General features: G+C 38.0%; 1 protein-coding gene across 1 annotated transcript in view; it reads right to left on the bottom strand.

The window, feature by feature from the left end:
* Nucleotides 1-19,714, bottom strand: part of NECAB1 (N-terminal EF-hand calcium binding protein 1) — a 43,258-nt gene extending 23,544 nt beyond the window's left edge. Inside the window, exons 1-4 of the mRNA XM_087961987.1 lie at nt 19,407-19,714; nt 16,984-17,008; nt 8,961-9,069; nt 974-999 (exon numbers count right to left, since the gene is read on the bottom strand). Of these exons, the coding sequence (XP_087818113.1) occupies nt 974-999; nt 8,961-9,069; nt 16,984-17,008; nt 19,407-19,520 (274 nt within the window). The 5' untranslated portion in view covers nt 19,521-19,714. The remainder of the gene's footprint in view (nt 1-973; nt 1,000-8,960; nt 9,070-16,983; nt 17,009-19,406) is intronic.
* Nucleotides 19,715-21,779: the final 2,065 nt, after the last annotated feature.

The following is a 21,779-nucleotide window of genomic DNA, read 5'->3' as shown; positions in this document are numbered from 1 at the left end:
AATTATTTGTATTGTGTTTGAATTTTTTCCTGCCTCATGGTTTCTTTTTCTATCTGGGGAGCGGGTCTTCCTTCACTGCTTTAGTGCTATTTGGCACTGTCCTTTTGGGGTATACGTCCAAGAGGCAGGATGCAAGCTTGGCACTGATTTTTTTTACTGCCTTTCTGGGGGGCATGTGACCTTTCCTTAAATCTGGATGATTTCCTTAGGATATCTTGTGAGGTGAGTGAGACCAGCTGGTATTTTTAAGTGGTGCAAATGGATCTAAGGATTGCTTTTCCTGGGTGTGCTTTTTCTGGAGAGCTTAAATGACCTCTCTGCTAAAGGGTTTCACTTTATGAGCAAGAGTTGGCTGCTTGATAGTTATCACTGAATTTTAACTATTTTCATTCCTCAAGGTGCTCTGGCATCCTGCCTGATTTGTAACTCCGGCTTGCAGGTATTTTTAATCTAATGATTGGTATTTAGGGCAGCTTTTTGCAAGCAAATAAGCTTTTTGTATTTTTGTACAGGTAATCCTTGACTTACAACAGTTCATTTAGTGACCATTCAAAGTTACAATGGCACTGAAAAAAGTGACTTATGACAATTTTTCACACTTATAACCATTGCAGCATCCCCACTGTCATGAGAGGCCAGGCGAGGAGAAGCGCCCCTGACATGAATGATGTTGAGTTGGCAATGCCCACCCAGTCACATGACCACTAAGCCACACCCACCAACCAAGCCACGCCCACAGAACCAATTGTTAAAAAAACTGAATCCCACCCCTGAATAAAACCACTGTGTACACATCTACTTACCATTTTTCAACATTCTCATTATATTTATGACTTTCTTTTAATCAAATTACTTCTTAGGCACTAACAATAAAACAAACTCAACTGTCCTTATTCAGACTCACTAGTTTTCTCTCTCCTCCTGGAAGCGATGAATTTGATTATTTTATTTTAATTAAAAAAGAATTACTTACCAAACAATTCTTCTGTTTCCAAGTTGCTGCAAGGAAAAGATATAATATAGAAAATGCATTGCTATTTTGTGAATTCGTTCAACTTCTTTTAACTAGGCTTACTAGTAACTTACGTGTGAGTTTGTAAGTTATTATCAAGTGTGCTTGACCAGTTTTTAATTTCTTGTATGTTATTTGCATGGATTAAAGTTTACATACACTTTATTTATTAGATATTTATTAACTAGATATGCAGCTCAATTTCATCTCAAATAAAATTTCCAAGTTTTCAAGCTTGAATAGCAAGTTTGAAATATGCTTTACCATTAAATGCAAAATGGAACAGTTGAAAATGGCATAGCAAGGTAATAACAGATAACAGATAATCAGAGTTGGAAGGGACCTTATAGGTCATCTAGTCCAACCCCCCGCCCAAGCGGGAGACCCTACACCATTTCTGACAAATGGCAATCCAATCTCTTCTTGAAAGTCTCAAGTGATGCTGCTCCCACAACTTCCGAGGGCAAGCTGTTCCATTGGTTGATTGTTCTCACTGTCAGAAAGTTTCTCCTTATTTCCAGGTTGCATCTCTCTGATTAGTTTCCAACCATTGTTTGTTATCCTGCCCTCCGGTGCTTTGGAGAATAATTTGACCCCCTCTTCTTTGTGGCAGCCCCTCAAGTACTGGAATACTGCTATCCTATCACCCCTAATTCTTCCTTTCTTAATGACAAGAAACTTTCTCAAATAAAAGATGCAACTATAAATTCAATTTGCTGCCTTGAAGCATAAAAAGTACTTCAAAGACTATTTTTTCTCTACCAAAATGACCAATTTGAAAGAGAATACCTGTCTCTTTCTACATGAACCACAGAATAGAGAGCTGGAATAAGCCTTAATTGATGTAGAAAATTTAGAATATAAAGAAGTTGTTGACATACCAGAAAATGAAAAATGTGGATTATAAAATGGATATGACAATTAAAATGAAAATACAAATGACAATCCAAGATGTCCTGGACAGTGACTTTTTGCAGGATTTACAAAAGAGGTTTGTTAAAGAAGAAGCTTCTGCAATGCGATAAGGAAATCTGAAGAGGCATCAAATCCTATGGCAATATCTGAATAAAATGATTAAGATTTCTAGAAGCAAAAGAAAGAAGTGCAAAGTTGGTTTGTTTGACCAAGGTTAAAATAGACATGTTTCTATAATATCTGGGAACGCTTTATGGACTTTTGCTGATGCCAGGGCTGAAATGTTAATGAGTTATAGATTTGTATATGGATAAGGGATGGATTATCGGAAGAAGAGCTATTTTCATGTAACTTTATAGGGCGGTAAAGAATTGCTATGTTTGTTTGTATTTGTTGTAATGAAGATTGGAAGTTATTTCTTTAAATATTTTTTTTCCTCTTTTCCTTCTTTTTTCCTTTTTCTTACACCTATTCATTCTTTCTTTTCTTTTTTAGTTTGTATTATATTGTTTAAAACTTTCAATAAATTTTATTTTTTTAAAAAAGAAATGAAAAAACCTATGCATATTTGCAGACAGAAAGAAGGATCAAAAAGAAGAAAATTCAGGAAGCAACTGCTCCCTCAACTTATTTATTTAAACACTTTATACAGCAGCCTATTTTATTCTTCTTACTCAGGGATAGCTAACAAGACCTTAAAAAAACCAAAATAAAAGATTTGAGTAACAAAAATAGAACCATAACAACAACAAAACCATGAGAACCGTGTACCATGGGCCAGAACCCACTAAAAACAATTTCTTGCTCAAATTGTATATGGCAAGCTTGCTTAATATCTTGCCCCTGGACTTGGAAAAAAACCTAGATTTTAAAGCCTTCCTAAAGGCTAACAGGATGGAGGCCATCTGTATCTCTGAGGGAAAGCTGTTCAAGAGAGCAGGCTCTGGGACAGAGAAGCATGGGCTTCCCCAACCTTTCTGGCTTTGGGGACCAGAGGGGATGGAGAGAGGGGATGATTCCCTGCAACTCTATTTGCACAAGCGGTGTGTATGTGCACTCAATGCTCACACAAATGGATTGCGTGTGCACATGCTTGCATGCTGCTCACACAAGTGCAGATGGGTTTGCATACATGTTTGCCTACTATTCCCCCCCTCCAGTTGCAACTACCTCATGGCCCACTAATGGGCTTTGGTTCAGAAGTTGGGGACCCCTGATCCCCCTACAGTTGATCTCATTTTCTGAACAGCAAGCCTTTTGGAAACTGAAACCACACACATTGAAGGAGTTTTCGAGGCAGATCCTGTGCCTCCTTTTTTTTTCCATTCAAGGGACAGAATAGTGAAAGTAGAAGCAGATATATCCACTAATAATTGCAATAAATGCTTCCTAAACATTTTTTCTCAATGGCTCCATTTGTAAAAAGGATAGATGCATATTTTGAAAGACAGTTGAAACTACCATAATAATCAGTGTGTGTCAAAAGTTCCAGTCTGAACATCTGGTTGACTGTGTGATGAATCATAATTGTAATTTTAATGTGCTCTGCTTTAGAAAAAAAAATCATATCATACAAATTCATAAAAATCTAAATTAGACGTTCTACGGACATTCCATGATTAGAGGCAGATTAACGTGCTTGAAACAGTTGCTAAATGGCACATTTAGAATATCTATAGAACGGTATCATGAAAACCCCAGTTATGTAGCCATGCCAACTGAAGAGAACTTTCCATGCCTACAGCTTATGTACATGGCTGCCTTATACAGATTTCCCAATGCATGCACATGGGTACAAAAGCCTCAATTTGAGATAGATGGTTTAGAAAAATGAAAAACAAGCAAACAAATGCAGTCTACAACTATGATGCTATAACCCTAACAACATTGTTACTCATGTGCATTCTTGAATGAATGGGGAAGTTCAAAATAGCATGGAGAGCACTTGCCTGCAAAGTTGCGAATAATCGGGTATGATTTAATGGTTAAAACAACAACATCCTTCTCATATTTACAAGCACATTCAACAAGCTTGTGCAAAGGAAAAATAAAGTTTTGACAGTTGGCCAAACCCACCTTTCCCTTTGATAGATAAAAGAAGAACATAGGATTCGCCATTTGATCAAACTATTTCCCTTTTGCCTAGGGCAAAATCAGGCTTTTGCACAGTTGGTTAAAGCAGAAAGTGCTTCTTTCTATCTCAGAATACTTTTAGCAAGATTTATTGGTAGGAAAGGAAGAACATTATACAATTGGCAGCAGTGAGCAGTGAACATTTTCCATTTAGAATCACTATATTTTGTGTATATTAGGGTGGTGACTTTTTATTTTCTTTGTAGCAGCTTCCCCATGCTCTGGGGAAATGGAGCATTGTTTTTCGCCCAAATGAGAGAAACTGGTAGCTGGCTGTTTGAATTATACTTTCATGACTCTTTATCACTGTGGAAACCAACTCTTACCCGAAAATTTTTTTGTCTTTGATGGTGTCTCTCCATCTTCTTTTGTGTCTGCCTCGTGTTAACAAATAATGGAATAACAATAACTACATAGCTTCTTCTCTGGTAATATCACACTACTAACTAGAGCATACAAAACATTTGCTAGACCTATACTTGAATACAGCTTATCAGTCTGGAACCCATATCATGTATCTGATATAAATGCAATTGAAAAAGTCCAGAAATATTTCACAAGAAGAGTTCTCCGCTCCTCTATTCATTGCAGAATAGCTTATGCCACCAGACTTGAAACTCTAGATCTAGAAAACCTAGAACTACGCCGCCTCCGATCCGATCTAAATATAGTATATAAAATCATACATTGCAATGTCCTACCTGCAAGTGAATACTTCAGCTTCAATCATAACAATACAAGAGCACACAATAGATACAAACTCAAGGTTAACCGCACCAAACTTGACTGCAGAAAATACAACTTCAGCAACAGAGTGCTCAATGTTCGGAATACTCTACCTGACTCTGTGGTTTCTTCCCCAAACCCCAAAAACTTTAACCTTAGACTGTCTACTATTGACCTCACCCCTTTCCTAAGAGGTCTGTAGGGGGCGTGCATAAGCGCACCAACGTTCCTACCGTCCCTTGTCCTATTGTTTCTTTTTATTTTTCTTATAAGTATCTATCTCATGTATTCAAAACTATGTTTATTTTTATACCTGTACCTTGTAAGCGATTGACAAATCAAATAAATAAATAAATAAATAAATAAATAATAAATAAATAAATAAATAAATAAATAAATAATAAATAACTGGGTTGAAAGGGGCCTTGGAAGTCTTTTTAGTCCAATCTCCTGCTCCTGCAGGAAACCCTGTATCATTTCAGACAAATGGTTGTTCAACCTCTTCTTAAAAATCTCCAGTAGTTTTGGCTTCCGGTTTGAGCTTCTTCAGCGACAGACTGAAGCCTTGTCTCTGTGAGGCTTTGATCCGTGCTCGCTGCTGGAGCATCCCAAGCCGGCTGGTTTCGGGGCTAAGCCACCCTGTAGAGGTGGTGAAGAGGGGGGAGACTGCCAGCAGGGTTGAGGAGAGCCGCATCTCTCCTCCCCAGCTGGCCATTACTCCCTTTCCCAAAGGCGGTTGCAGCGGTGGTCAGAAATGGCCACCACAAAGAAGAACTTGACCGGAAAAGAATGTGCAGGAGGAAGATAAGAAGAGAAAGTTTTGGCTGACCAGGTCAAACAGCAAAAGCAACAAATAAGGTACCCTGGAATTGAAACTATTAAAAAACAATAACATTGTTCCCTAAGAAGATTTTTAAGCTGCGAAGGAGAGAGAAAAGGGAAAAGATTTAGTTTTTTTTTCTCCTTTTCCTATACTGACAGCTAAGAGACTTAAGCAAGAAATTGGAAAAAAATCCACTTTGACATTAACAGGCATTTAATGCTGAAAATAAAAAGTCAAAGGGATAATAAAGATTTCTGGATAATTAAAAGCTTTTGAAAACAGGAGAGAAAAAGAATAAAAGGGCAGGATCTGGAAGGGAGGAGACTGCCTGGAATTAAAAAAGAAGTTACAGCAAAATCTTAACAAGACTTCCAAAAAATATATTCTAACTGAAATATCACAACAAAAACCCCAGGAAGAGAAAGTCGAAAAAGAAATAAGAAGATATAACTCAGGACTATCTGGATTACTTGATGATTTCTGGATTCTTGGTTATTGTTTTGAATGACTAAAATCAATCGGGTGGTTGTTTAAAACTGTTTAAAATGGCTCCACTTTTAGAAGAACTGAAAATGGAACTTTAAAAGTACAAAGAAGATGCACAAGAAGGGAGAGGTTCTTTTGGCTTCGTATTTCAGTTTTTAGAAATGGAGATTTGGAATTATGAGAAACAACAAGAAATGCCTGCAGAACAAGAAGATTGCGACAAAGAAGAAGCCATCTTTAATGAACAAGTAATCTTAGATGGGGGAAAAAATGGAAAGGGGGGAAAGAGAATGGAAAGTTTAAGATTGGGAAAAACAACTCCAAAAAAAAAAAAAAGAGTGAAAAATAAGTATAAAATCAGAAAGCAACAGAAGACGGAAATGCAGAAGAGAGAATTAGAAGTAGAGACAAGGGGGTAAAAAGGGGAGGGAGAAGATGAGAGAGAAGAAAGAAAGGAAAAGAAACAAAATATAGAGAAATGTAAAATAGTATAAGATATGGAATAGAATACAAAAAGGAGCATGAAATTGAGTTTTGTGTCTGTATAAAGAAGTTCAACCCGGGACCATGCTATTTTCAAAAAAGATGTTTTACTTGTATTTTGTATGTGTGAAAACCCAAATAAAACTTTATTTTTTTAAAAAAAAATCTCCAGTAGTTTCTAGAGGCAATTCAGTTCACTAATTAATTGTTCTAACTGTCAGGAAATTTCTTTTCATAGTTCTATGTTCTTTCCTTGATTAGTTTCCATCCATTGCTTCTTGTCCTGCCTTTAGGTGCTTTGGAGATTCACCCCTCTTCCTTGTGGGCATCCCCTTAAATATTGGGACATTGCTATCATGTCATCTCAGTCCTTCTCATGAAATTAGGCATGCCAAATTCCTGCAACAATTCTTCATATGTTTTAGCCTCTAGTTCCCTAATCAACTTTGTTGCTCTTCACTGCACTCTTTGTAGAGTCTCAAGGTTTTTTTTAAAAAAATTGGGCAACCAAAACTGGATGTAATATTCCAAGTGTGGTCTTACCAAGGCATAATAAAGTGTTATTAATGCTTCCAACCTTCTGGTAAAAGAAGAACATTAGTTTAGCTTGCTCAAACTGTGCCTTTGCAAAGCTCGAGATTCCTGGAATGGACCACAGGAAAGTGGACCCATTCGTAAAGGCTGGGAAGCAAGCACTTTTACCCTCAAAGCAGTCTTGAGCCTGGTTTGGTATGTAACAGACAAAGGGCCTGCTCACAATCCATGGCAAAGAGGCTTAAAGGCACAGCTGCTATTAATATATTAATTGCTACAGATGGGGAAGGTAGTGGCAGATACCAGCTGGGCTTCATGTCTCTAATGGTAATTTCAGATTGTCAAAGAGACTGATGTTGAGATCAGTTTTAGCAAAAGAGGGATCCAATGTGAGTTTTCTGATTTGCATTTTTGAAAATGTTAAATGTTAAACATGTAATTATCATGTTAGGCTTATGATTGACAGAGCTCTTCCCTAGGCTTTGATCTTAAATAGGTTGCCATGGCTTTTTATTGCTATCTACCAAGACTTGTGAGCTTATAGCAGCTGCACCAAATTGCAAACATCAAAGCAGAAATAATGCCATCAGCAAGATATTCATAGTAACTACCTGCTAAATTCAAACACAATGTCTGCTTAACTTTAAGGCTTTCAAATCTGGCCTACAAAAATATGTACCATCACAGATGGGAACAAAGAGTTAATGTTCATCACAGAATATCATTATGCTGCTCTCTAATCATCATTTGAATTTCTAAAGCCCAGATCTGGGAACCCTACAGTACTTAATGTAGCCCAATAAAGGCCAGCCCTACATGGTGGGATATTTTAATCATGGTATATGATTCAAACTCTGAGCTGGTAACTTGGAAGACATGCTTATTTGGCTGGCATATAAATTAGATTTGTAACTTAAATCCAAATCCAGAATGTCATGTTATCTGTTAATATAACTGCAAGACAACAAATGGCTATGATTATTTCCCATTGGATAGCATAAAATGAGAGTCTGTAGGCCTTAGGACTCCTGTATTGAATGCCATACAAATAGGCACAGAGGTTTTTATTTAGAGAGAGGCGTCTCTAAATTATATTTAAATACACATGCACAAGGAAAGCATGTTTATGTATGCATAACATTCTTCTTGGAATCCAATAGAATTTGTAGAGCCATTCTTTCATCTTTTGAATTAATGGCGTCAGGGATGTTTATATAAGAGCAGCTTTACAGTTTTGGAAGGATCCCAAAGGTGCTTTTCAAAAGGCAACTGGACTCTGTTTTTTTCCTTGAAAATGTTTCACTTCTCATCCAAGAAGTTTCTTTAGTTCTTGGATAAAAACCCAAGAAAGTCTAGTTGTCTTCTGAAAAGCACCTTGGGGACAGCCATAACCTGGATGACTAAGAATCTCCATAGACAGTTTTGAAAGGGATTTATTTTTCCTTTGCACAATAGCATTTTTAAAACTTTTTTTTTACTATTGGTCCGATAATGGTATAAATCATTGACATATCTTTATGCAAGAAAACTATAGTTTAAAATGGCAGAATGGCATGAATTGACAAATGAAAATAAAAAGGGGAAAGGCACTTTCTCAACATTTATATGACAATACAAAACTGTTACTCAGAGTATGCATGGATCACTTCTCCACTTCACCCATCTCACTACTGTAGCCGGCATCCTTAGAAACATTCAAAGTTTGTAGATTATGGATGAGGCTATTCATGCATGCATTCATTTCATACATTATTTATAATGCAGAAAGTTTACCTGAAAAATCTGTACAAGAAAATGTCCCTGCCTCTGTGATTTTGAATTGATTATTTTAAAATCAATGCTACCTACTCTGTATTGTGTATGTCAATCTTCTGAAACAGCTGGTGAAGCTCCTCTATATTCAGGATTCCATCCTCAAAGTAGGCCTTAAATTCATCAAAGGACAATTTGCCATCATCTGAAATCAGAGAAGGATTTCTTACCCAGAGACATTTTACTGCAACTAATTTGAAGGTCATGACTTTTGAAAAGGAAGCACCACAGACTGTAATATTTGTAGTTTATACTTTTCTGCATAAAATGAGAATCTCTCTCTCTCTCATACACAGGTATAATACACTATTATATTAGAAAAATGTGTTTCTTCTGACTACAGATAGTCATTTTTGTGACACAGTGAAATTTGGGTGTTCATGTTCTTACAGACTTTTTATGAGTACTGTAAAGGTGAAGGGTTTTGTTTCGATTTTTAATAATGCACATCATTCTTGGGACCACCATTCTTGATTATTATAAAGCTTACTGTATATCGTATGGGAAATAGACATAAGGATAGCCTGTGAAGAGTCTTCCTCTTAGGCACAGTATTTTTTACCATTTGTCTTAATGGTCAAATCTGCTCGAAGAGATGATCCAAATTCCAACACCACATACCTTTATATGGTGTCTTACCAATCTTTTGGGATTACAACTCCCAGAAATGCTTCATTAACAATTCTGAGAGTCATAAATCCCAATCCAGACAGAAAGTAACTAATTGGATAAGATTACACTGAAGGTTCCTTCTTCTGCAGGAGGAAATGTATGAAAAGAACTTTTGTTTTCCTATCACAACTTTCAGTGTAGTCTTGTCCAACCAGTTACTTTCTGCCTGGGTTGGGATTTATACATTAATCAACACCAACTTAATGGCACATAATCAATAAAAAAGCAACCAGTTCCATCTCTTGCTGTATGAAAAGCACTATGCTCCATTCACAGCTGTATGAAATGCCTCTGTGATGATGGTATGTAGTGACAATAAATTGGTGTTTCTATTTTACTGAGTTGCCCATTCTTTCAATCACCTATCACATCTTCTGGATCATTATGGTTTGAGATACAATTGCAACATAATCGCTCAGCGTTTGGAAAACAGGAACCCCTAAACCATGAAAAAAACCAGTATCTTCTGCATTCTCGTATTGCCCGTAACAATGTAAGAACAACAATATGCCAATATAAAACACTGTACTACAACCTGACCATGAAAAACTATTAAAAGATATTGGCAGGAATAATTTGCTTGAGATATTTTGTTTCTAATTTCTTTTGGGACACAGCTACTTACTTATTACAGAATATAAATATGACTGTCATTTATTATCTGGGCCTAAGATTACTCTTGAAAAATATTTTACCTCACTATCCCTTGACATACCAGTAGAAGATGAACGTTCATTTTTGTCTTATTTACCAGTGTTAAATATGTTAAAACCTTATAATGGCATTCTCACAGAAAAAGAGATATGCAAAAATAACTTCAATTTTCTCAGAAGAATATTAGCAGCTAGATAAATAAAATTCCTTTAAGGGGAGAATAATTTTAAGGCATTTTAGTGACAAGGCTTTCTGATTCTCAGAATCAAATTCTAGTAGCTATTTTGGCTAGAGCTGCTAGTAATTTATAGCAAGAGGCACGACCTAAGATATCTTGGACAATTTCAACAGCAGACCATAATGTAATCCCAGGGCTTTAGACTAATTTGGGAAGTAGTAAGAACAACAAAAAAGAAACGGTGAGAAACCACTTTGCTAAGAAATCTATTTGGAAATGTCCAGGAGGTCCAACAGTTAACCTCTGCCGAGACTTTTCCCCTTTATTGACAATTCACAAACATTTGGAGAGGTTTATGTTCCTCACTCAGTTTTTCCACAGTATTTTATAACTGAATATGTTGTTCTTTTGTCCCTTTGCAAAATAGTTACATAGTGTGCAGCAATTAGTTTTCAATATTTAATCCTTTAGGCACTCTAGCCACTGCATTTTATTGCTCCCTTACTATCATTTTAATTTCTTCCTAATTTAATTGACCCTGTAAATTCTGCTACATGAATGCATGTTTTCTATACAGTGACTATAACAAAGATATTCTAATCTGCTAACTGCATCCTAGGCCTGAATAGCTTATCATTTCTACCTCCTTTTGTTGCTGCATCTTCACAAAGGTGAACTTTTAAAATTGGGAGGGAAGATTATTAGAGGGGCAGATAGGAATTTCCTTGACTTAGTTTTTCAAGTTTCCAGAAATAGGAGTAATAGTTTTCTCTCAGAAATAACTTCAGCTTTCTTTATAGAGTATCTTTTAAAAATGGACAACAAAAGTAATAATATGAATTGGACAGAATCAGAGGTGGTATTCAACAGGTTCTGACCAGTTCTGGAGAACTGGTAGCGGGAATTTTAAGTAGTTCAGAGAACTGGCAAATACCAGCTCTGACTGCCCCTGCCCCCATCTATTCTCTGCCTCCCAAATCCCAGCTGATTGGCTGGGTCTTCTTTTGTTGCCTTGCACAGAAGAACGGACCTGGAAAGCAAGTTAGTGGGGTGGGGAGGGAATGGGGATTTTGCAATATCCTTCCCCTGCCACGTTCACCAAGCCAAGCCACGCCTACCAAGCCACACCCACAGAACCGGTAGTAAAAAAAATTGAATCCCACCACTGGACAGAAGCCTCCCACTCTAGGTTATTAGAGGAAAGTTATTTTAAAATAATCTATTGCTCAATGTTTTTGACTCATGAACTTAATCAGTAATCTGTGGTCCATGGAAACAGACAAAATTTGGATTAAACTATCAGTATAACTCCAAAGGTTGGGCCACCAGAAGATAATGTTCCATGTTTGTCCAAAAGGATCTTATTGTAATGTAGGAATAATGTTTACTTCATTGCTTCTAATAGTCACATGGATTTTTTTGAAACCAATATAGAACATAGAATATTGTGTTGGAAGAGACTTTGTAGGTCTTCTAATCCAAACCTCTGCTCACACAGGTGACCCTATACTATTCAGACAATTAGCTGTCCAGTCTCTTCTGGAAAACCTCCAGTATCAGAGCATCCACAGCTTGAATCATGTACTAAACAGGATTATTGTGTATCCTATATTGTTTCACACATATCCATTTATATTGTGGCTATTTGTTCCATCATCAGAAGTGCTAAATATTTGTTTCCTAAGAAAATTTTGATCAATTTTTCTTGAATGGGTGCCACTGCAAAAGGAAAATTCAATTTCAGTTAAAACTAAAAATGCAGGCTTTGCTTTACATGATTCATGAACAGATCTTTTCTAAAGTGTTGTTACTTCAGGTACACTGAAAGAGATCGCAATCGTGTATCGATTTCCTTTGCAACAGTGCTTTTTACGTTCTTTCACAGTCTTAGCTATCTGTTTTCTAAAGTGTTTCATTAGCATCTCCTCAAGTAGCCATAGAAACCTGTTCTGAGCAAGTAACACATTTATTTTATCTAATAATTATGCATCAATGATTCTCTCAGCTTTTTTATCAGGCTGTCATCCAACATCTGGATCCTAGATATATAATGTTAAGTATAGTTGGAGTAAGAAGATTTCTGAAAGGAAGATTTCCTTATACTGATGCTTATAATGCAGTCCTCTTTTAGTGATTGACTCATTTATCACCATTCACAGTTACGACAATGATTTTAAACAATCATTTTTTTGTTTTTTAAAATTTATAGTTTTACAAATACAAATCTTTGCAGTTATGATCCTCCTAGGTCTGTAAAGCAAAGGAAACCTGAAATAAGAAATTAAGCACAGCCACCAGTTCTTTAGCAACCTCTTAACAGCCAGGTTGCTGTCCCAATTTGGTCATTAAATAAAGATTATCTGTAGAATCTTATGCCATTTAGGTACGGTGAATCAGAAAAGACACAAAGCTTTTAATATCTAATAAGCCTGTTGCTATACAGCATAATTATGAATTAGGCTAAAGCAAAATTAATGCCCAACTGAAGCCCAGGTAGTATTCTGTTTCTTCATACTGGTTATGTATTTCCCAACCAGCATGTTGTAGATAATTGAATTCCAGACATTTGGAGGGAATTCAGATCGCAAAAGATGTCTACCCTCAAATAATGTCAGTGCGCGTAAGTATTAAAATTTACAAAATGGTGGGATATAATTTAACAATCCAAACTCCTTTCATACATTTTCTAATGTTGTTCAAAGTGCCAAAGTGGAAGGACATTGTCAGACGTGCCTCCATTTAAAACCCAAGAAAGAAATCCCACAACTCCATGTTTGTAGAGAAAAGGTACTTTTACTGAGTTAGAAGTGACAGCAACGAAAGAAAAGCAAGATCTGAGGCAATCGGTGCGAAAATTGCATATTGAAAGTTATCCCAAGTTCCCAAAATCCCAGACTGGACGTCCAATCTACAGTGTGTATGGTATCCTGTGGGATACATCTTCAGGTGTCTTTTCTCCCATTTGGTATGCCAAGATGGTTGACCTTGACTGGCATAAACAAGTCCATGCAGTTGCGCAGTGAGCATGAGAGCATCCCCCACACTTGGTTCACACAGAAGTCATCTCCACTCTCCAGCAAATTTCCTCTCCCAAATGCCAAACTTCCCCCATCCCCATCTCTATGGCAGCTGACAACAAGCAAACATCCTGAGGCCTCATGAAAGCATCATGGAGGCTGACAGATACGGATTATGATATTGTAGCCTCATCTTGTAGATGTTGACTGGATATGATCTACCAATAAGACTGCATATAGTAAAAACCTTTACTTGTTGTTCTGGGAATATGTTCTACTGAATCCAGGTGGCTATAACTCTCAATAGACTGTATAGAATTGTGTTATTAATTTTACTTTAAACATCTGATATTTCAACCAGATAATCAATAGTAAAATCTGTGATTTAAATGAAGAAATATTTTCTTGAACAAATTAGTTAATGGGTTTTGAAACCATTTTCAAATAATGTTGCAGCTGTTTTTGTGGTAAAACGATAATTGGCAAAAAAAAAAAAATTATAGTAAAAAAGAATAATTGGAAAAAGGATTACTATCATGTTTTATCTAACAAAAGCAGTAAAAACTAAGTGCAGCTTAATACATTCTGAATGCAATTCCATGAAAGGGGGGATATTGTAAACAGAGAAAGAAAGCCCAATACTAATAATTAGAAATAAAGGATGAATATGTTGTATATTGTTTCTCTTGGGGTGAGAAAGTAGAATTGGCTTTTGTCATGGAGATGGGATCCTTCCCACTAGCTCCTTAGACAGATCTGTGTGAAACTGGGCCAGTTCTATATTTAAAACAGCAGGTCAGTTTATGTGGTCCCCAATTGTTTTACTACAGATAAAAACTGTTCAAGAACAGGAATCTCATATTAGTTTTATTTAGGGTTTCATCTATTCTGCCTCAGATGTGCTTCTCATTTGCTTTTTTTTTTTTTTTTGTTTATTTGGTTCACAGCTGTTCTTCCTGGCATATTATGAATGATACTAATATCAGGTATTCCAAACCATCCCTCCTCAGCTTTTCATCAGTTCTTAATTATTGGATTTTTTAGTGCCTTGTTTTTTCAGAGCACTGCTGGAAGCTCTGCACAGCTGTTGCTCCACAGTTCCAGATTTGCATCTCCAGCTATGAAATCTTCTCTGCTGGTGCCTTTTAATAGGCAAAAGCTTTGCTGGTATGTTGCAATGAAGTGGGGAGACACTGGCAATAGTTTGAAAAAGGGGTTTCAAAGCATGTAGCACCTGACTGGAATTCTTCGGGGCAGCTGTATCTTTTCCCGGCATCACAGGGAATTTGTAATACTTATATCTGAGGGGAAAAATTATAGTCAGGGCTTTTCCCATTTTCATATTAAAGCTGTTTCCCTTCTGGCCATCACTATGGTGACTTAAAACTGTGATTACTGTTTAAGGGGCACAACAATGATTAAATACCTCTAGAACAGGGGTGTCAAACTCAAGGCTCATGTACTGAATCCAGACCATGGGGTGCTTAGATCTGACCCACGGAACCAGCTTGGAAATAGCAAAGGACCTGCCCATGGTGCCTCTGCTAGTGAAAATGGGGCACAGGCAGGGGTGGAATTCTACCAGTTGGCACCTATTTGCTAGAACCGGTTGTTAACATTCTAAGCAGTTCGGAGAACCGGTTGTTAGAGGAAATTACTGGCCTAATCCTGTAAGGAAGGCAGGAAGGAAACATTCTGGTGTTGCTTACAGAAACTGCCTCTCCATTAACCCTTATTACATTCTTGGCAGGACTAGACTTCCTGTCTCAGAAACTTCTCTGGAGTTTTTTTTCCTCTCCTTTGCTGGTACTTTGCTTGTGTGGAGTGACCATTGAAAAAAGTGACTTATGACCTCACACTTACGACTGTTGCAGCATCCCCACAGTCACGAGAGAGGCCAGATGAGGAGATGCATGCCTCAATGTGAGTGATGTTGAGTTGGCCATGTCCAGCCAGGAACATGAGCACCAAGCCATGTCCATGCAGTCATATGACCACCAAGCCATGCCCACCAACTAAGCCATGCCTACAGAACCGGTTGTTAAAAAATTTGAATCCCACCCCTGGGCACAGGGGACGGCCCCCTGCCCCATTTTTAGCCTGGTCAGCCTCCTGCAGCACTCTGCCAGCTAAAACAGGGTTTGGGTGTATGCCTCGTTTTGGTTGGGAGGGTGCTGTAGGAAGCCATCTGTCCTGTGTCCTCCCCTACCCATTGGCCCGCAGAGGAAACTACAATGCTGATCCAACTCTCCAAAAAATCCAGTTTGACACCCCTGCTCTAGGAGATGTATAAATCCCTAGGGATGGACCTGCCTAAGTATAAATGTTGTGTGTAACATTAGTGTGTCAAAGGGAGAGACTCCACTGTCCAACCCATGACTGGACCGTTTATGGTCCTTGACCTAGTAGTGCACATTACTGCCAGAATGATGCACAATATTTTTAGGTCAAGGACTTAAACGGTTAATTTGTTTTGTTTTCACAGTGTGTGGGAAAGCCTAACCACTCTAGATTATGAACTATAATTTGTATAACTTTTATAACTTGTCATGACATATGGACTCACTATTGTTATTTATTCAGCAAATAATGGTTGAGCCATGGCTTTACATGATGTGTAAACAAGCTTGTATATATAAAGAGCTTTGAATAGATTTATAATTCCTATTCAACCAAATATCCCAACAAGTCAGATGATCTCCATGGAGATAGCATGATAGAAGCCCAGTGCAAGCTACAATGATGTACGCATGACATGATTGCACACATGAATTATGTCATTTGTATCATTTGTATGATGGCACAATAGCAAGCATAGCATCCCTTGCCCAGAATCCCCTGTGGATTCCCACAATTAGTACCATCCGGACCAGCGTTTCTCAAAACCTTGCAACTTTAACATGTGTGGATTTCAGCTCCCAGTATTTCCCAGGGAGCATGGGAGTCGAAGTCCACACATCTTCAAGTTGCCAGTGATGAGCTTCTCAGCCAGGTAATTTTGAAGTGACAAGCCACTGCCTCTCCTAGGGAAACAGAGCAACTTGAATTAAATCCGGGGTGTCAAACTCAAGGCCCATGGGCTGAATCCAGCCCATGGGATGCTTAGATTTGGCCCCTGGAAATAGCAAAGGACCCGCCCAATGTAATCCCAATAGATTGGTAAGACACCATATGAAATAGTTTTTTCTGGCAGAGGGCTAAAGGAGGCCCTCACACCCAAAAACAGAGCTTGCGAAGGCCGCGGGTGGTCCTCCCAAGCTCAGTTTTCGCTGGCAGAGGGTTGCAGGAAACCGTCGCAGCCAGAACAGAGGTCGGGAGCCTGCTTTCACTGGCAGAGCACTTGGACCACCAGAGGCGCCCTGACATGAGTGATGTCGAGCTGGCCATGCCCATCCTGACCATGCCCCCGGGCCCCCTGTGTCAAACTCAACCGTGATGTGGGCCTCAATGAAATCAAGTTTGACACCCTGAACGAAATGTTCCTACAACTCCCTCACTGTTTTATTTCTATTCTAAGAAAGAAAAGCAAATGACTTACCATTTTTATCTGCTCTTCTCAGAATCTAAGAGGGAATAAAGCAATATATATATATATATATATATCAGTATCAACAAAGAAATATTGTAATGCTTACAAGGACACACTTAGTAAACTTAGCAATGTTTTAAAGGACTTTTTTAAAAAAGGTTTACTAATTATGATCCCAGTACAGATAGTACAGTACTACAATAGACAGTACTAATTATACTTTTGAAGAAAGTTGCATTTAGCGATAGTATTTTCTTTTGACCAATAGGTGGTGCACAGTTGCAATTGATTAGATGCCAGATTGCCCTTGTATTTGGTGCCAGGTAAAACAGTTCACTTCTGTCAAGCTTTCTAATCAATTGTGGGATGATGTATCAGACTGGCTGAAGAGAATTATAGGGAAGTTGTCACTGACTAGGTATTCTAATTCGATGTTCTACTTTTGTGGCATTCTGGGAATGTCAATAAAAGACTGGTGTTGGAAACATTGATCCAAAGTGCATCCCAACACCTCAACAAGGAATTAGAATAGACATTTGTAATTGCGTCATTTAATTAAATGGATGGATTTCTGGTAGGTAGAATTCCAATACACCGGTGACCCATTTACATGAAACATTGTCAAAATTTATAGCTATTCCGTATTTATGGATTTATCTATATGAGGACTGGAATCCCCTGTGACAATGAATATGAATTTTAACCAGATATTCACATATTATCACATATTTTTTAATAAGTGATTTCAGAATATTAAGGCTACTGATATATAGTAGCATTTAACAAATAGTATTTAATAGAAGATATAAAAAATAGTGTTTAAGATTCAACATGTTTGGACAATTGTCAACAAATGATTTTATGCTACCTTCCAAATCCAACACTATCAAGAGCTTCTAATCTAAAAGCATTTCGATTTGAAAGGAGAAAATACATACTGAAATTTTTAAATAAATATAAAATGTTTTATCTGATACTTAATACATGAGGTTTTTAAATATAGTCTGTTGCTACTTCTGTGCCAGGATTATTTTTTGCTTTTTTATAACGTTATAACTGCTTTAAACAATAATCTTCTTGTGGTTTTTACTGATGTTTTAACATTTTGTATATGTACAAAATGTTATTGGGAACAACATTTTATATGTATTGGGAATTGAAAAATCACCTATATATTGAAATGAAACAATATATTTATTAAATTCTATGTATACTGCATAGACTTCTATTTTCCATAGGAGATATTAGATCCAACAGAATAACTCACTAATTAATTTGAAAGGTTAGCGTTTTCTCTTTGATTTATTTTTTAAATCAAATGTGGTCCTAACAAATTGTTATTCTATCATTTATGACAATTATACCCTGCTTTTGCTCCACAAGTTCCAACTGTTGTACATGAATACTCTCCTATTATTTTTCACCACACTAATTTAATGAAATGTATTAATCAGAGATAATAAAGGAATTAAAATCACCCTACGGCTCAGCTGATTTTAAAAACCACATCTCACCTGCCCAAGCCAAGACCGGAACCATTTTTCCTAATTATTGCTTAGCCTACAAAATAAGGTGGGTACATAATGCCCACACCCACCAATCATCCACTGATCTTCTAAGTTGTACCAAAGATTTATCTCTATCATTTGAGACCATCCTAAGGAAGCGTCAGGTAATCTAGCATTACTGAAATTCACAACACCTTTTTCTAAATTTCCCATCCTGAACAACCAATTCTTTTGCTTTGGAAACATACCTCACTGGTATTAGAGCAAATCGAATCAACCCTGTCAGACAGAATCATTGTGACTAATTTTGTAAATGCCAATTTTTACATACTTATTTATTTTTTTAAAAAAAAATTAAAAGAAATTTGAATAGAACTAGTGAACTGTCATTTTGGTATCAAAAATGCTTTCCCTTTTCTTGGTTGTGCTTTTAAATGTCTAATAAAACAGCATGGAAAAATTGTTATCCTAAATCTGTTTTTCTTATAGCGAACAGTGCAAAGCAGCTTAATATATTTGCCATGGTTCAGAACCTGTGATATTTGTGCCTCAGGTCGTTCATCCTTCAGCCAGAGGGATCTAATTTGGAGGAGTCCAGGAGGGCCCATATCAAATAACCGCGATCTTGGTATTAGCATCATTTGATAGGATAATCTCCTTAAGATCAGGGAACTCTTGCTACGCATCGATCTGGGGCGGGCAAACGTTCAACAGGTTGAGGCTTCCGCGCAGAGAGAGAGGAGCAAAACCCCAACCTGTTACAACGTTTGCAATAATTGAAAAGAAGAAAGGAAAGGATGCTCTCCCCGGAGGGGCGCCAACCTCCATCCCGTTCACAAGAGAAAAGGGTGGAACTTCTCTGAAGCCCAGGGACCCAGCAGATCAAAGCCAGAGAAAGGGAGGCGAGGGACCCGCCGCGCTTACATCCAGGAAGATGGAGAGCCCCTTGGTCCTGGTCAGGGCAGAGCGGCGCTCCTTGGAGGACTCGGGGGAAGATGAGGAGGCAGGAGCTGCGTCCGGGCTCTCAACGCCATCCATGCTTCGCTCTGGGTCTTCCTTTGCGGCTATGCCGGCGGATGCGAGGAGGGAGGGCGGCAGCTGCTGGCGGCTGTTCCTCCCGCTGCTGCCGAATCCCTCCGGTTCTTCTCGGCCTCTCGGCCGAGTCCCGATTCGCAAGGCGACCAAAAGGAGCCGCGGCGTCCGAACGAAGAAGGGGAACGCGCGCTCAGCCCTCGGTTGCCGCCAGCCTTGGCGCCGCCCTCACCTGGCCTTTTTGTTCTGCTCGCCGGCCGGCAGGCGCGGTGTTGAATAAAAACGCTGTTTCCCTCCCGCCTGCAACTGGCTGAAGCCGAAGTTAAGAGCATATGCAGAGTGCCACACAGTACTTTTATCCCTGGGCATCCATCAGTGAAACCCTTATTGGCACAGATTTGAACGCTGGCATTAAAAATAAAATAAATTAAAAAAATAAAAAATAAATGAAACAGCACTGTAAGGCAGGGGTAACGAAAACTATTGGTTGCCAATATATACTAAATCCACAAGCATAAGAAGTTCTTTGGAAGGTTAGATTAAATAGTCCTCCCAGAAATCTTGAGATAGCTTAGAACAGGGGTCACCATGGACTGGGCCATGTTATGCCAGAAACTGGGCCGCACAAACAAGCGAAGCCCCATCCATGGGATGCAAGCAGCATATGAAACCACAGCCCCCCTGGTCTGCAGAAAAACTTCTCCATGGAACTGGTCCCTGGTGCCCCAAAGGTTGGGGACCACTGCCCTAGAAAGAAGCCATGGGCAATGGACTTTCTTCACCAGTGGCTTTCCAAGATTTTCTGCTTTTGAACATGGAAGTTGAGGTCCTCTCTGTCTGTCTTAGAATCCAACGAAATAAGAATTTCTTCTGAAATTTGCACTCTGAAGAATGTCAAGTTGGAAACATTTGTTCTGTATTATTATTATTATTATTATTATTATTATTATTATTATTATTATTATTATTATTATTATTATTATTATTATTATTATTACCTTTATTGTCAGAGTACAACATGTGTACAATGAGATTGGCCGAGTCTCCCTTCGTGCACCCCCCCCACACACACACACAACTCACAGTGAGGACAGAAGTTCCTAACCCAGTCCCAATCTTATCACACTAAATAAATAAAAAATGGCAAGCAATAGCCAATAATATTTTTGTACTGCCACTCAAAACAACTACAAGTTGTGTTTTACAAAGAGTATTGGCTTGGTTCACAGAATACCCAAAGCAGCAACCCACATGTTGGTTTGGCATTTTATGCAAATTGAGTCAATATAGTTACTTTATGGCTCAGTGCATGTCATGCAAAGCATGAAAACTGGATTAAGCCAATCTGGTTATGTGAATCATGGTAAGGAGATTGTGGACAAATGGATGGCATTTATGATGCTAATATTTATCAACTTTAAGAATTCAAGTTTTTTTCTTGTCTATTTTCATCTGTACATGAAAAATAAGAAGAAAACTTCCATGCATGAAAATCACACAGAAAAAATATTACTTCTATTTCATGTTGCATCTGTGCCATTTTTACTTTCAAATAAAAGTGATCCAGAGAATTCAAATAATAGTTTCTGACAATAGAATATTTTTTCTCATTTCCCCCCAAAACTTCTGTTATTTATTCCTTCAAAACAGCACTCACTTGGAGGAGAGGTTTGAGAAAACTGAATGCTTATTTGTTCTTAATTTTTATTTGTTCTACAGCCCTTTTGCTACTCTTTATTAGCATGTTGCTGTATTGTAATGTTTTTTTCAAAGATTAAAACAAGGTACTTTAACAGAGTTGGAAAGGACTTGAAGGTCTTCTAATCCAACTCCTGCTCAAGCAGGGGACATTGTACCATTTCAGACAAGTGGCTGTCCAGTCTCTTTAAAATGTCCAGTGATGGAGCATCTACTACTTCTGAAGGTAAGCCATTTCACTGATTAATTGTCCTCACTGTTAGGAAATTCCTCCTTAGTTCTAGGTTCCTTTTCTCCTTGATAAGTTCCCATCCATTTTTCTTGTCTTGCCTTCTGGTGCTTTGGAAAATAGCTTTACCCCCTCTTCTTTGTAGCATAATGTGGCAGTCCCTCAAATATAGAACACTGCTATCATGTTACCCCTAGTCCTTTTTACCAGACTAACCATGCCCAATTTCTACAACCATTCTTTGTACATTTAAGCTCCCAAGGCCCTAATCATCCTTTTGTTGCCCTTCTCTGCACTCTTTCCAAACTCTCAACCTCTTTTTTTTATAATGGGGTGAC

This window comes from Notechis scutatus, chromosome 3 (genome assembly GCF_049901735.1).
Source record: "Notechis scutatus isolate UNSWTSFEM ecotype Mainland chromosome 3, rNotScu1.2, whole genome shotgun sequence".
NCBI classification, from domain to species: domain Eukaryota; kingdom Metazoa; phylum Chordata; class Lepidosauria; order Squamata; family Elapidae; genus Notechis; species Notechis scutatus.
The sequence above is the reverse complement of the archived record's forward strand: the minus strand, read 5'-3'. Positions and strand labels throughout refer to the sequence as shown.